The sequence below is a fragment of the Cyprinodon variegatus genome, unplaced genomic scaffold (genome assembly GCF_000732505.1).
Source record: "Cyprinodon variegatus isolate N-32 unplaced genomic scaffold, C_variegatus-1.0 Scaffold1664, whole genome shotgun sequence".
Taxonomy (NCBI): Eukaryota; Metazoa; Chordata; class Actinopteri; order Cyprinodontiformes; family Cyprinodontidae; genus Cyprinodon; species Cyprinodon variegatus.
The window spans coordinates 67692-82257 of NW_015152117.1; the positions used below are offsets into that span (position 1 = coordinate 67692).

Here is a 14566-nt window from a genome sequence, read left to right on the forward strand (position 1 = left end):
TACTGCTGTCTGGGCATAGGGACAGTTTTAGCCAATATGACAAAAAAGTGAATTTTAAAAACTTACAGACTTCAGCTTTAATAAATATGAAAATAATACTAATATGAATGAACTAAAAATCACAGTGTAGGTGGAGGAGAAAATAGGACAGCAACAAAAATTACATCAATGCTAAACAATTTATCCTTGCATATACATGCTGTGTAAGAAATGTATGGCTCCTTCTGTGACAGACTGCTGCACCTCAGGTGCAAATAGGATCACCATTGCAATGCCACTGCAGCTGTTAGAACAAAAACTGTTTCATCATGAGAAAAAGGTTATGTACGCCAAGTGCCCTTTTGTGACAGTATCAAAGAACTCTCATAATGACAGTATGCTCAATTAATAAAACAAAAATAAATAAGGCCGGACTGAGCCTGATGCTCTAAAATGCCTCGTGGTAAAACAGCAGCTCGTTGTGAACAGGGAGAACATGCCTGTTATTGTTTTATCTAAAGCTCTGACCCACATGCAGAAGACCAAACAGATAGACCAGGGACAAGTTTAACAGGTTTTATTGACAGTAGGTTGAGAGGAGTCCAGTGCTGCTCTGAACACTGTCGAACCGGGACTGAAAAGTGAAGGGGAAGATTCTGCGGTTAGTTCAGGCTCAGTGGGAAATTTGTGTCTTCGATTTGAAGAAGGGAATAAAGGCAATGGACTCACGTTTCCAGAAAAAGGTGTCTCTTGTTGAATCCAGTCGGTGTGAGTTGTTCCAGTGAATGACTTGCTCGTTGGAGGGCGGACAGGGTTTACCCAGATTGCGGTTTTTCCTTGAGGAATGGAGGAGCTGACTGCCACTTAGTTTTCCTGTGGAACTTGAGTGGTTTCTTGTGGAGATGAATCCCCTGCTCAGAGAGATGCCCAAACAATCCTTGGGGGAAAAGTAGATCCAAACCACTAGCTTGAATCCTCAGCTAAGTTTGATGCTCAGAGAATCCTTCCAGGGGGGAGAAGGTCCAAAACATCCAGTTTGCAGGATGACTTCCTGCGGAGAGGCAAAGACAAAAAAGCAAGGTTAAAACTCAGGTAGACGAAAACTCAGTTTGAGGAAAGCTCAGCTTGGCTAGAGTACCCAAAACTGGCAAACACTCTGGCGTCGAAGTAGTGGCAGTCAGCAGCTTAAGTGTCTCTGGTAATGAGGTAACCATCCGCAGGTGTGTGAGGAGGCCAATGAAAACCAGGTGCCTGGTAGTGGAGGGAAGACAAACAAAAGCACAACCCACATAAACTGGATTCCTAACAATGCCAACTCCATGCAGAAAGACCCCAGACTGGGAATCAAACCCAGAACATTCTTGCTGCAAGGTAACACCGTGCAGCTGCAACCAGAGTGTATAAACTTAAAAAAAAAAGCAAATAACATGGATATGTCCCTTAAATCACCATCACTTTTATAAAAACCAATAGGTGTTTACATCCATGCTGGTATTTCAAAAGTTTTTATCTGATAAATACCTTGTTTACAAATGTTTTATTATTATACATCTCTCTTTGTGGGGTTCTAATCTCCCAAAAATGTTGCACAGTTAATTTAAGTATGGCATTTTGATAGACGCACAGCATTTATTATGAGATTCATTTTGTTCCTTTACTGTGCAGCCCATTAAAACTTTTTCGATTCTTATTCTGTTTTTTTTTTTCCTTTTGTACTCTGGTAAATGGTTATGTCTAAAGTAACAAGTAATTTGATAGATAGTCAAGCAGTGATGTCTAGCCAGTAATAAAACATAGTTATTAGTCGGAGAGAAAGTATTGTGAAACTGCACTGAAAAATAGCTGTTTCTGTAGATTAAACTATAATATACTGATATCCTTCATGTCAACACTGACGTGAGGAGAGCTGTTGAAGAAGGTATATATTGAAAGTGAAAATAGCAAGATGACCAAACATGCTAAAATTGTTTGAATGAATATTCAATCTGCATTTTATCAAAACTCTCGCTTAACTATGGCCAAGAAAAGTTATTCTGAAGATTCCTGTTTGTGTTGCATACGGAAACTGGGGAGCTAATTATCTTAATTAAGCTGTTCATCTTGTACTTGTAGCCATACCTTTTGCTCTTCATAACAGCTGATTGTTTCTTCTGATGCAGCTCGACCTCTCAGGAAAGTCACCATTTTTGACTGATTCTCAGCCATTATGGATCTGGAGAGAAAAATAAATAGCCATACTTTGAGATGTATTTTATTTATTTCTGAAGATGCTGCTAAAGTGGGAAGGTCTTTTTACTGGATGTTCAGGTTTTGTAATTCCTAGTTTCACTGATTAAAACAATATGGAGTTGCTGTGTAGAACAATGTACCTTCCCAAAATGCATTAGTAACAATGGTGACTTAAGCTGTGACATTATCAATATAGACTGTTCCATCAAAATGGATATATGTAGTATGTAAACAATGCGGCACTTTCAGTAGGCTTATACTATACATATTAACCTACTCCCAATATAGACTACATACTGATTAAAAACAACTTTTGTACGATATACATGTTATATGACCTTTATAATGTATGGCTAATAGAGGTCCAATTAATATATTTAATTTGATTTATAACTATTCCTTTTTTGTTTCCCAGTGTTGGAATAATCTTTTGACACTTAGCAGTTGCCATGTCACTTTAGGTGCACGCTGTCATCAAATATATAACTTGAGGTGTGGCACATAAAATATAGATTTTTATTAACTATTGTACTATGAACATGCAACAAGCTTAGCTATCAACTGAAGACAGGTTTAATTCGGTCTATCTTTAGCTTTTCTGTATTTCCTTTTTCGTCTGAATGACTCTGGTGTTCCCCTGCCTAGGGAAAAGAGAGATGATGACTGGTAGCGGTCTAATTCTAATGGGTTCTGAAAGATGGTAACGTTAATGCTAGTTTGAACAAAGTAACGTTAATGTAATGCAACAAGAGTGGCAAGCAAACGTAATCTTAAGTATGCAGCTATGAGTGATGGAGTGGATCATTTGGACAAGCAACAACAACAATTGTAGACCATATAATCCCTCACATAGGCTAAACGCTAAATGTTGTATGACTTTGCAAGAGTTAATAAAGCTGGAAGCATGTTGCATCAAATACCGCAACCAACCTGTAAGCCTAGTAGCTAAACCCACCTAAAATTGCAAAATATTAACAGCAAATTTTTTAATACTTTAGCTTACCTATTAGTTGGGCAGTGTCTCAGACAAAATTGCCTTAAGTTGTTGTTTTATGTGGTGCTGGTCGGCTGTGATGTTCTAATTGGTGGATGCTCGAAGCTTTCTATCTGAAACGGGTTGTGGACTTTATTCTCTTAACTTTACGAATTTATTCCTCTAATTTAACAAATTAATTCTCGCAATTTTATGGATTAATTCTTGTAATACAAATAAATACAATTATTATAGCCTGGCCCTAATACTCCATCGTATATAGTTAGAGTCTGAGACTGTGACTGGCTGGATGTGCTCTCTTCATCCTCTGACATGGGAGCTGGCTCCGAGCTTGTCTGCCTGGCTGTGTGTTTCCTGGACGGGGCCGCCTTTTACAGCTGCTTTTTGTATCTCTGCTTCTGTCTCCTTGAATCCTAGTTGGCCTCGGCAGATGGACGCTCACACTGAGCCTGGTTCTGCTGGAGGTTTATTCCTGTTAAAAGGGAGTTTTTCCTCTCCACAGTCACGACAAGCATGCTTAGTGTGAGGGATTGCATATGAGTCAATGAGTCGATGCAATTGACTGGTTTTCCTTAGATAGAAAACTTTGAATCAATTTGACTGTATGATCTGGTTGAACTGTAAAGTGCCTTGAGATGACTTGTGTTGTGAATTAGCGCTATAGAAATAAACTGAATTAAATTGATTTGAATGTCACTTTAGACATTGCTTATCAAATTACTCCTTAAAATTTATTTTACTCCATGTCCTGTGTTTTTAGTGGCCTATTAAACCCTGTTAGTTTGAATGTTCCTGCTTTAACTGTTTTCTCTGAGTATGTTCTCATAGCCTTTTAACCGCAATTGTTCCAAAAAGTAATTTTAAAGGTTTTCACACAGTCCAGAGAAAATCTCAACAATCCACCACAGATTAAAATGAGAATAAAGAACTTAAGACTCTTTAAAGGTTGTTTTAAAGCTGAAGTCTGTAAGTTTTTAAAAATCACTTTTTTGTCATATTGGCTAAAACTGTCCCTATGCCCAGACAGCAGTACATGTGATATGTAACCTGTGAAAAAAACTGCTTCAATTGGTCCCGCCTACTGACTGTATTGCAATCTGGAAAGAATATTCCGGGACGAGACAAAACAACCAATCACAGCCAGAGGAGCGTCTGATGGAGTATCAATCACAGCTCACACACGCTGAATCCCGCCACCTCCCTCTAACCGCTGAACCTGCCGCTGCCGCCCGACTGCTGCAGTCAGGAGGACGTGCGTGGAAGTCATGGCGGAGCGAAAGCCACCAGCGAAAGAGAAACTGCCCTTTCTGCCCCTGCCGACAACTGCTTACATGGCAAAGACTTCAAAAAAGAAGATGTCAATGGAAGAGCTGCCGCGTACGCTGCTTGGACGCTTCTGGCCGCATGCGGTAGCCGCGCAGATGCTGTGAGAGGGGTGGAGCTTGGAGGTGGGGCATGAGTGAAGCAGAGAGGATAGGGGGAGTGGCGTGAAACCTGTTTTTTTCTTAAATTTTCAGTCGAAGTCTGCTCTCTTCTCAGTGTAACAGACTGCAGCTCTAAACTTCATATGTTCAATAAATAAGCAGATGATGTAGGTTTTACTTATCCGATTTGCTTAAAAAGCTCAAAACTATTAAAACTAAACAGATTTAGGGTAAATTATTGTCTGTTTAATCCCTGCACAATCTTGCTCTATGAGTAAAGAGTAAGCAAGTAAGTGTGGAAATAGAGGGGGGTAAGCGATGCCATAGCCACATAGCCATCCCCAGCCAATAATTGACTAGACCTGTGTAGATCCTGGATGGAGGGATGATCAGCATGATCCTCACTGCAAACCTCATTATTCATTACAGTTTGGACCGGTCCTGTTTGTAGATAAGAACCAAACCACAGAGATGGATGAGCATAAAACAGACTGAAGGATGGAGGTATAGAAAATTATCAGCTGCTGCTGTTGAAGGTTGAGCTTCCTGAGTTTCTACAGGAAATACAGTCTGAGATTCACTAAAATATTAGATTTAAAGGACAAACATCACATTTGATCACTTTGTTAAAATGTTTACTCTGATTTTATTATTAAAGATGTTCAAAAATAAAATCCATATTAATCCTTTTGACCTGTTGTTTCTGTGCTCAGCCTAAATCCTGTGTTGTTTTCCAGATCCTCATCCAGCAGTGTCTCTCTCAGTGAGTCCTGACAGAGTTCAACACTTCAACTCTGACTCTGTGTCTCTGAGCTGTGAGGGAAACTCTATTGAATGGAGAGTGAAGTGGATTAGAGAAACAGGTTCACTGTATGACTGCTCCTACATGGGGAACATGAACAGATCTACATGTAGCATCAATATGGACTGGTATCATAGTGGAGTGTACTGGTGTGAGTCTGGATCAGGACACTTCAGCAACGCCGTCAACATCACTGTAAAGAGTAGGTTATGATTTATTATGTTTTTCTTTTTCCTTATTTTCAACATCAAAATATTTCAGTATACTTAATGATTAATATGTACTGTAACCTCTAACTTGAATATTTGCGCCTTGATAAATTATTCTCCTTAAATCCTCACATCTATATAATTCTATCATCAAGGATGTTCAACAAGTTATTATTCAAAAAGTTTAAAAACTAAATAACTTTGTTCAGTTTTAAAGTAATTTCTCATCTATAGCTACTATTATCATAATTTTTTCATTTAAAATGTTCCTTAACTTTTTACAGTAGAAGTTAAAACTGTCTGATATTTTACAATAAACTGAATTAATTTAAAATAACATGATCATATTAATGGACCCTTAAATGTTTCAGAGCTGCTCTGAACCATCAGTGTTTTCAATTTCAGAGCTGCAGATTTATTCTGATGTTAATCATCATTGTTTATTTCTTCAATTTTCATCTTCATAAAAAAAGTATTCTAATCTAAATTCTGGACAATAACTATGTTATCTCCTCCAACTCAGCTGATTATTGGTTGTCCTCTAGTGATCGTCTTTCTGAGACCTCTCTCAGAGGAACAGTTGATGAAATCTTAATAAAATCTAGAAAATAAAAGTGAAGAGAACATCCTCAGCCTCCAATAATGTCGCTCTAGGAACCATTCTGTGTTTAATGTGATTTCCCAGTGAGGTCACAGGGTGTCCCTTTTGTGTTGGTAGATCAGCTTATAAGGTATAAGCTTCTAATCAAAGTGATCAAACTGAATGGAATGGCATCTTTTCAAGGTTTTCACAGTTCTAATCCCAACAATCTGATGAAATGTTCATGTTCTCTGATTGTTTTATAGAAGATATTAATGGTATTATCCTGGTGAGCCCCGTCCATCCTGTGACTGAGGGAGATCCTGTTACTCTGAGCTGCAGAGATAAAGAACAAAAACTTCTCTCCAATGTGTTTTTCTATCAAAATAACAAACTGATCCAAAATGACAGCAGAGAGGAGCTGAACATCTCTGCAGTGTCAAAGTCAGATGAAGGTTTCTACAAGTGTGAACATTTAGGAAAGGAGTCACCACAGAGCTGGATGGCTGTTAGAGGTGAGAGGATGAAAACATTTGATAGATTTTATTCAGGAAAACCATTAAACTTTAATCTATGAATATGACGAACTCTAATAGTGTTAATGTGAATGTGCTGTGGGTTTCTGTCCACGTTTGCATCACATAACATCTGCAGAGTAATAACATGGCTATCTGATGTATTTATTTTCTACAGTTCCTCTCACCAGTCCTGTCAGCTCTTCACTTCTTGTGCTGCTGATCGTTGGACCAGTTATTGGAGTCATTCTCATTATTCTCCTGATCTTTTTGTGTTGCTTCAGATGTTCTAAGGGTGAGACCTTTTCATGAACACTGAATTATTTATTTAACTTATAGCTGCTTTAACTATTGCAACACAGACATTGATTTTTTTTTTTCTGTGGAAAAAAAACTGCCAGAATAAATAATGAATAATAAAATATTTCACAGATCTGTGCTGCATCATGTGAGTTCACCATATTTTGATATTCTTTCTCACCATCATATTTTCATTTCATTGACTTTTCCTTAATAACCTGTTTGTATCAATTATTAGATCAAGGGTCTCAGAGAGCAGGAGTCAGAGCCACACAAACCAGACTGAAGGTCAGAACCACAGCTTCTCACTTTTCTCAACATCAGTTTTCTTAACATAGACTGATGTTTGCCTTGGGGACTTCCTGCTTGTGATCAAGGCTCCAGCTGTAGGGGTTGTGCAAATGTTCAAGGATACAGCAACATCAAAAAACTTAAAACAAAAAACACAAGCTAGGTGAAAAACACACAATTACAAATAACTATTTTGCATAAAGAATCTATTTACACCCTTCCTTCAATGCAGTGAAGAAGGTGTTGGGGTAAAATCCAAACTTGTGACCTCTCAAAGACTCAACAGGCAATTTATTCCTCAATCTCCCAGGTTGTCCGGCCAGAACATGGATAACAGGCGCTAATTGCACTCATGAAGCTCTTTATTGAAGTTGTGTTGATTAGGATCAGAATTGTTCTTTGAGCTTTTGAGTATGGTTTATGCCTTTTAACCAAGTTTAATAAGTTATTATAGGATGGCGATGCGTTCAAAGTGTTTAGAAACCAAAGCATCAAAATCTTATGAACAAATACAGTTCTAAAGAGGCTTTGTAATTACTGCATTTTTATTACCAGCATGATTCTGATGAAATGCTCATTATAAAGTGATTTGATGGTAGATTTTTGTCATTTTTGTCTGTATGCTCTGATCCAAAACCATGAAGGAGTTCAGCCCAGTTTCCAATAGTAACAATGAATATTACTCTATTTTTACCAAAGAGAAACATATTTGGCTGAACTGTTTAGTCTGATTTAAGGAGGGTAAAATAAGATGTACACATCCAGTTATATATATATATACAGTATACATATTTTTTCTCTTGCACATTTTTGAATCATTATTTTTTAGCTTTGTTGTTAGTCTGCTTGTGCTGTTTAGATTACTATGTTAATGCCAAAGATCTATATATAATTTTTTTCAAGGTTTAAGTAAATTGTTGAAAATTTGTTAAACTTCTGTAAATTTGTGATATTTTTTGGTCTTTTATTCACTATAGGTGATGCTCATCTCTATCACATAATCAACTTTGCTGAAGCTGCTGGAAATGGTAAAGTTTATCTTTTAAAGCTTAAAATCATGTAATTTACATTCAAGTAACTCACAAAAAATGTTGCATTATTTCAGCAGGAGATGAACTCAGAGATCATACATACTCTCTCATTGAAATAAAATCCTCTAAGAAAGAGAGTGAGTCCCACATTTCTACAATGTAAAACATGAGAAACTGATTGAGTGGTTTTATCCCTCATATTGGATGATCTTTACAGGTAGACATCATAGACCACCAGAGGAGGGCGCTGTTTACTCTGAAGGGAAAACAGGATCTGCAGGTACAGTCAATTTCATGTCTTCATTACACTAAAGCTAATTACATCTCAGCATAGAGTTCAGTTCATCATCTGTCTTAGTTAATATCTACAAGTCAACTAAGAAGACATCAGTGTCCTTTAAAGAAGGTTCACCAAATTTTATTTTTCAATGCATCCAAACCCACTACATGTGCATATAGAGGGAAGTAATAATATGTATTTTAGAGGGTCTGCTATTGCCCTGTTTTTTTGTTTTTCTTTTGCTTTATGCCCCCATGAAAACATACCATTCTCACCCTAGGCCCACTGGTAAAAAAGGTCTTGAACCGCCACTTTTCTGCATTTAATGTTGCAGTATTTAAAATCGTCTGCTTTGAGTGTATTGATTTGACATTTTCTATAAAGAAATATCTTCTCACTGACAGGAAAGTCAAGTCCAGCAGCAGAGGGGGGAGCAATTTATTCTGAGATTGCTGATATGTAGGCTGGAGGCTCTGGTGGATTTTTTTTCCTCTAATATGTTACATGTTAAATATAAAAATATTTTTTTCAATCTTTCAAATTTTTAAAAATTTCTCCTATGAAAAACAATTCTAAAAAAGACAATGTATTCCAGAATAAACTACAATGGTCTGGTATGTGGGAAAGCTTACATTTTCAATGGATATTATGTCAAATGTTATAAAGGCTCTACTTTTATTTTTTTCTTATCAATCTCATAAACTGAACTTCTGTTTATTACATTCTAAGAGTTTGGTAGATTTGGATTAAAAACTGAATAAATTGGACCAGTTGTGTTTTCTGATGCTACAGTTTAGTAGAAGGACTTATATAAATAAAAAATAATAAAAAAAATAAATTTATAAGAAATTAATGGTTAGTGGCATAATTATTCGATGTGGAAAACACAATATTTTGTGAATGACTTCAAAAGAGTTTACAGAAGAACAATGTTCCTTTCGATTCTTTTTAAAATCAGTCATGTTCTTTTTGTTTTCCATAGTATCCGTTGTGAGCTTTAGCTATCCTCTGGATTATTTATTTAACTGCTTGTTTTATATAATGAGACACTGTTTGGTCGCTTAAATTCTATGAATGATTCCTGCTGTGTAGAGTTATAGAGTGACAATGAAACCTTTCAATCTTAGATTTCCTTCTTTGCTATAAAACCTTCACCTTCCAATATGTTAATTACACTTGAGAAACACATCTGGATGGAAAGGTTTTGTGATTTTGTTCTTTAAAACATAAGGCATCATAAGCAGCTTTAAAGCAATGTAAAAAAAAAAAAAGAAAAAAAGTTGGATATATCCTGTTGGTACGATTTCAAATAAATAAATAACAATTATTTTAAATGAGTTTATTATTATTATTTTTTCAAAAACAATCATCTTGCAACAACTTAATCCCATACAGAAGGAGAAAAAAACCAAGTCATATTTGGATGTATGAGCATTGAGGGTCATTGGCGTGTGATGCAGTTCCACAGCCTACCACTAGAGGTTTGTATTGCAATTATAAAGTGAAGCTGCTTTTAATAAAGGATTCCTATTTATATTCCTGATGAGCAATGCTTACCAAATGTGATGCCTTATCTTTGAGCTCTGCCCAATAGAGGCTTAGTGTAAAGAAAAACATGCTGATTGCACATATAAGCTTAAAGTTGAAGGAAATCTTAAAAAATGTGGAATGTGTGGAAAAACATCCACAAACATCAGGGTTCTACATTGTCACTTTTGTGGAAATCGGAAAAAACACATTTCTGTTTGGTTGTTTTACTCTTTGACAGTCAAGATTAATCTTAAAATAAATAATTAAGAAATAAGAAATTAAAACGTCAACAGATCTATTAGAAAAATAGAGAAACAGATCAGGAGCTTCTAGATTTACTGCAGCATAAATAAACAAGTTAGAATGATTTTAAGGGAGCAGCATCTCTTCCATTTAATTACAAAAAAAATATACAGAAAAGACAGTGAAGGTCTATTGATTAGGGAATTTTATAGTTACAAACTTGAACCTTATTAACTTATGGTCAGGTTTTCATAAAAATGGTAACCATGGATAGACTTTTTTTGTCAGGCAAGAAGGCAATGATACATAAAAACGTGAAAATATTCTAGGTTGAAATGTTAATGTTAGACAAACTACTTTAAGCAGATTAGGGTGATTGTGACTTTAACCTTCTTTACCTGGACTGGTAAAAACCTATGATGCAATAACAATATGATAATGGGTGTTTGTAATAATGATTATAAATTAAAAGTGACAGCTGCTACATTAGATTGATTTAATTAGGAGTGTAGGACTGATTTTATTTCAATCTTCTGGTCCCAATCTTCAGGAGCTGTAGTATTTACAAAAACAGAAAAAAAGGAGGTATGCAAAACATAAGAAGTCCTACAGTGCTTCTCTCAGAACTGGTTAACAAAGTGCCGTTTTAGATTTTCTCCTAATGAAAAACAATTTTAATCAAGTTTATTTTAGAACAATGCTTTCAAAGACATAAAAAACAAGCCACTGTAATCAAACTTTTTTGTCTTTTCAATAATGAAATACCCTATTTTGAATATCAGCTAAGTGAAGCAGTTTGATAACAAGCTAACTTTTCTATTAGGCTGAGAGAGCAGCATTTTCTGCAGAAAACAAGAAGGCTGAACATTCTGCAGCAAAGTTGCTCTTATTTTAAAATGTCAACCTCTCTCTTTTCTTAATTTAGAAATGCTGACACGTCTTTTGACATCTCAGAGTAAATTAAAGCCTCTAGGATCCATGAGAATCTCTGAGATAAACACAAGCAATCATTGAGGTTTCCAAAATTAGCTAATTTGTAGAAGTGCTAGCTTTCTAGCTAGCGTTCTAAAGGCAGTTTAAAATATACACCAAGGACTTACCTTGGTTTTAAAACCTTAAAAACATTTAAAACTTAAAGTGGATTTTTATATTAAAGTTTTTATATCATAGTTCTTAAAGTTGGATACACAATTCTGATTGTTTCATCTGTACTGAGGAGCATTATAAATTGTATATACAGTCGATTGTATGTTATTTTTATCTCTTTTGTAGATGTTTGCACTGAAAAATAAGAGTTTTCTGCAATTAATTCTGATTGTGATAAAGTTATCTACTGTATAATCAAAGGAAAAAGGTATGGAAAAGCACTATTTAAGCGTGGGGCTGATTACAGTGACTTGGTCTTTAGTGCAGAGACGTGCAAGTATTGCAATTAAACAAACCTGAAAAAGGTGGTGGCCATGAGTGTGAGCAGGGAGAGCCACAGGGGGACAAACACACACACATAGCTCAGCCTGTTGTTGCCGTCCAGCTTGTGCACCAGAAGGATCGACGCAAATAAAGATCAGAGTTAAAACGTTAAGAGAGGATTTGTACCCTGCTATCTTTATTCTGATCCATATAAGTGCAATCTATGTATTCATATGACAATAAAGCATGAATTAATGAGCTCTTGTTGGATGTTGTTGATCTGTTCAGTATTGCCAGAGATTTAAATGGTAATATTTGTTTTGATTTAAAGGGTGGTTGCAGCTCAAAACCAGCCATATTCTAAAGTTTCCTGTTATTCATTGGATAGTTTGTTGGGATTTGGAGCAATCTCTGGTGCCAATTTCCAGTACTCACGAAGGGTTGAGATCTGCTGACAACAGGGGTTGTAGGTAGATGGGGTCCAGAAACCTTTAACCACCTTTTAACTTCCCCCCGGGGCGGATTCATGAATTTTGGGGCCCCAGGCAAAGAAAGGCAGAAGGCCCTCTGAACTGAGAAGACAACACATAAAACAGACCCATTATGCAGATACAGGAATTTTAATAGAATAAACATGCATTATTTGTTCTAAGGTTCCCTCGCTTATTGTCCCTTTTCTTGTTGTTTTGCTCAATATGTTTTGTACTCTGCTTACTTTTTATGCTGTCCCAAATGGAATGACAGATTTTTTCCACGCACTAAGCTCGCTTTCTGTAGCTGAGTGTTTGGCTGAGACACACTTTATATTCTAAGCATTCTGATGGCATTTTAGAAAAATGATTTTTAACAAAAACATAATAATTTGCACAAATAAAGAATAGTTGTATTAACCATACATCTAAACAGAGTTTTTTTTATTTCCCCTTGGTTTTGGTTATGTTCAAGTTTTATCTCTGAGTTTTCATTGGTCTTATTTCCATTCTTGTGTTCTAGTTGTTTTTTATTGTATTTAAGTTCCTAGATATTTCTTATCTGCCCTTTTGGGTCAGCCTCCTTTTCCCTAGCTCCCTTCTTGCCTCTGTTCACGCCTGCTCCCAATCTGCTATTTAGCCTTGTCTTTGTTTCTCGCTCCTATTTATTCTCCTCCTGTTCAGTCACTCTGCGCTGGTTTGTCGTCATTACTTTGTTCCCTTCTTGTTGTGAATATTCCTGGTTTTCAGCATTTTTGGATTTTTGTGCGTTTATGTTTTCGGATTTTTGCTTCTGTTGAACTTTGTTATTAAACCTTCATGTAACCACCTCAAGCTTCTGTGTCTGCATTGGGTCCTGTCAAACCTCCACCCCCCGGTGAAACTTGGGGCCGTAGGTGTCATGGTTCCCCCTCGGGAGAGGAGTTGGGTGGGATACAAACAGGTTGCCCTGACTGGAGATAATGTAAGTGACAAGTTGGTTACCATAATACTAAACATGACTCCACCCAGTTAAGCGGAGGATTGTGTTTCTGGAGCCAAGCCAATCCCAGCACCACCGGAGAATGTTTTATGGGAAAAATGAAATGAAGAGTAACTCACTGTGGTTACATGTGTTGCATGTTCACTGTACAATAGTTCAGAAGTTATATAGAATTGATGACAGCTTGCACCTAAAGTGACATGGCAACTGCTCATAAGTGTCCAAAGATTACAACAACACTGGAGAAACCAAAAAGGAATAGGTATAAATCAAATTAAATATATTAATTTGAGCTCTATTAGCCATACATTATACATGTTTTCTTGATCATATAAAAGTCGTAATCAGTATTTAGCCTATGTTGGGAGTAGTTTAGATAGGTATAATATAAGCCTGATGAAAGTGCTGCATTGTTTGGTGGAGCATTCTATGTTGATAATGACACAGCTTAAGTCACCATTGTTACTAATGCATTTTGGGTAGGTATATGTTATATTGTTCTACACTGCAGCTCCATATTGTTTTAATCAGTAAAACTAGCAATTCCAAAACCTGAACATCCAAAAATCTTCCTCCTTTAGCTGCGTCTTCAAAAACAAATAAATACATCTCCAAGTATGGCTGGACAATTTTTTTTTTCTCCCCAGATCTATAATTGCTGAGAATCTGTCAGAAATGTTGAATTTCCTGAGAGGTTGAGATGCATCAGAAGAAACAATCAGCTCAATTGAAGAGCAAAAGTTACGGCTACAAGTACAAGATCAACAGGTTAATTAAGATAATTAGTTCCCCAGTTTTTTTATGCAACACTAACAGGAATCTTCAGAATAAATTTTCTTGGCCATAACTAACCAAGATTGTTGATAAAATGCAGGTTAAATATTCGTTCAAACAATTTTTTGCATACCTTCTCATCTTGCTATTTTCACTTTCAATGTATACCTTCTTTATCAGCTCTTCTAATGTCAGTGTTGTCATGAAGGATATTAGTATTGTTAGTATTTCTTAATAAAATCTACAAAACAGAACATTTTCAGTGTAGTTTCGCAATACTTTTTCTCTAATTAACAGCTATGTTTTATTACTGGCTAGACGTCACTGCTGGAGTATCTATCGTATTACTTGTTACTTTAGACATTGTATTTAGGTGTGAGTGCATGTGTGCATGGTTGTGTGTGCGTGTGTCTCTGTGTTGCCCTGCAACAGATTGTTGATCTATCCATGGTGGACCCCGCCTTCCGCTTGTAGACCACTTGAGCTGGAGCTGGCTGGTTGGCTGACTATCTGGCTGGCTGGC

General features: G+C 36.4%; 1 protein-coding gene across 1 annotated transcript; it reads left to right on the forward strand.

The window, feature by feature from the left end:
* Positions 1-4467: 4467 nt before the first annotated feature.
* On the forward strand, positions 4468-7320 carry LOC107104243 (high affinity immunoglobulin gamma Fc receptor I-like; the record flags this gene model as incomplete). The annotated part of the gene is made up of 6 exons (XM_015404205.1): positions 4468-4579; positions 5364-5630; positions 6484-6732; positions 6911-7027; positions 7165-7180; positions 7271-7320. Coding segments are annotated over exons 1-6 (811 nt in total), but the record flags the coding sequence as incomplete, so codon positions are not given.
* Positions 7321-14566: the final 7246 nt, after the last annotated feature.